Source organism: Macaca nemestrina, chromosome 20, assembly GCF_043159975.1.
Source record: "Macaca nemestrina isolate mMacNem1 chromosome 20, mMacNem.hap1, whole genome shotgun sequence".
NCBI classification, from domain to species: Eukaryota; Metazoa; Chordata; class Mammalia; order Primates; family Cercopithecidae; genus Macaca; species Macaca nemestrina.
The window spans coordinates 15,232,039-15,234,011 of record NC_092144.1 but is presented as its reverse complement, the minus strand read 5'-3'; the positions used below and the strand labels follow the sequence as shown (position 1 = coordinate 15,234,011).

Below are 1,973 nucleotides of genomic sequence, written 5' to 3'. Positions count from 1 at the left end.
TCTCTCTCCCTCTCTCTCTCTGTCTTTTGCTCTTTCTTCTGTCTGTGTATCTCTCTTTCTTTCTTCTGTCTCTGTCTCTCTCTGTCTCTCTCTCTCTCTCTCTCTCTCTCTCTCTCTCTCTGTCTCTCTCCTTGCCCTCTCTACACTATTGCATTCTGACATCCTTCACTCAACTCAACATACTAATATCCACACGCAAACTTAGGGTATATCTCTCCCAAAGACAGTGAGGAACTTTAAATAAGAAATCAGTTTATCTGAGGCAAATAGTTTATTTTCCTTTGTACATTTCTTCTAATTAAAAGGATAATATTTATAAAACACTGGACAGAGTGCCAATGCATAGAAAAAGCTCAGTGCTGGCTGGCATTTATGACTATCATGTTATTCTTGCTTTTTCTTACACTAGGGGAAAATAAAATCTTTTTTGCCTGTCCATTCAAGAAGAACTATGTTCACAAGTGCCCAGACACATCCACGTGATGATCCCCACCTGTCCATGGACAGAATATACATTACTAGGCACAGATAATGGGATAAAGATAATCACAGTGGCTCATAAACAAGAGATTATGATCACACAAGCCTACGCAAAAAGGGAAGGGAAAACAATAGCTAGTATGTATCAAACACATATTTTCACATACCTGAACCCTTACAACAGCCCTATGGAAATATACATTATTATCCTCAACCCTTCGGTTATATTTTATCACCACCAAACTGGCGCTCAGGAGCTTAGAGTACAGAATTTTCTGTAAAAGTTTTTATTTATGGCATTCTTCAGCTCCTTGTTCCTTAGGCTAAAAATGATTGGGCTAAGGAAGGGGGTGAAGACAGTATAGGTGGTGGCCATCAAGGCGTCACTGTACATAGAATGGAGGCCCTTGGGCTTGAGGTAGATAAGGGAGGCAAAACTATAGTGCACAACCACCACAGTGAGGTGGGATACACATGTGGAGAAAGTCTTGTGCCGGCCCTCAGCAGAGGGAATCCTTAAGGTGGCAGCCACAATGAAGACATAGGAGAGGATGATGAGGAATAAACAGCCTATCAGGGCTGTGACACACACCAGCATCACACCCATCATGACAGATGATGTCTTGTTCCCACAGGCCAACTTCAAGAGGGAAAGCACATGACAGGCAAAATGGTGGATCACGTTAGACCCACAGAAACTGAGGTGGAAAACTATCATTGTCACCATTATCCCCATGACTGAGCCACCAGCCCAGGTCCAGGCCACAAGACAGGCACAATCACGGGGGCTCATGAGCACGTTGTAATGCAGTGGGTGGCAGATGGCCACGTAGCGATCATAGCCCATGACCATGAGAAGGAAGGAGTGAGTGAAGCCAAACATGAAGGAGAAGAACATCTGACCGGCACAAGACACAAAGGTGATGGAACGATGGGTGGAGAGCAGATCAGCCAGCATGCGAGGGGTGATGGCGACAGTGAACAGAATCTCAGAGATGGAGAGGGCACACAAGAAGAGGTACATGGGTGTGTGGAGTCTGTGTTCAATCCAGATTGTGGCCATGATGAGAAGGTTGCCCAGCAACGTGAACAGGAACATCAGGAGGTACAGCAGGAACAAGACAGGCAGTAGCTGCTGGGGGAAGGCTGGGAAGCCAAAGAGGATAAATTCAGACATGGTGCTGTAGTTCTGACCAGGCATGGATACTGTATCTGGTGAGATCAGAAACAAAATTAAGTGACAGTGGTTAAAACATAGACTCTAGCACAGACCAAATGGCAGCTCAACAGCTCTGTGCTATTCAACAACTGGCAGAATTTTCTGCGTCTCACTTTCCTCATCTGTAAAATGGAATAAATAATAATAGTTCTTAACATTCAGCAATATGACAAAGATCAAATGAGATCAATATATTAGATGATCAAGTCAGATTTTGGATACTAATTGGGTTTCTATTAACACTGACTAACATAAAGAAAAGGTTCAATACTTG

The 1,973-nt window shown here is 43.6% G+C and overlaps 1 protein-coding gene across 1 annotated transcript; it reads right to left on the bottom strand.

Moving 5' to 3' along the window:
- Window positions 1-730: 730 nt before the first annotated feature.
- Window positions 731-1,681, bottom strand: LOC105494133 (olfactory receptor family 10 subfamily H member 4). Its single transcript, XM_011762308.2, has one exon. The coding sequence runs from the start codon at window positions 1,679-1,681 to the stop codon at window positions 731-733; it is 951 nt and encodes a 316-aa protein (XP_011760610.2).
- Window positions 1,682-1,973: the final 292 nt, after the last annotated feature.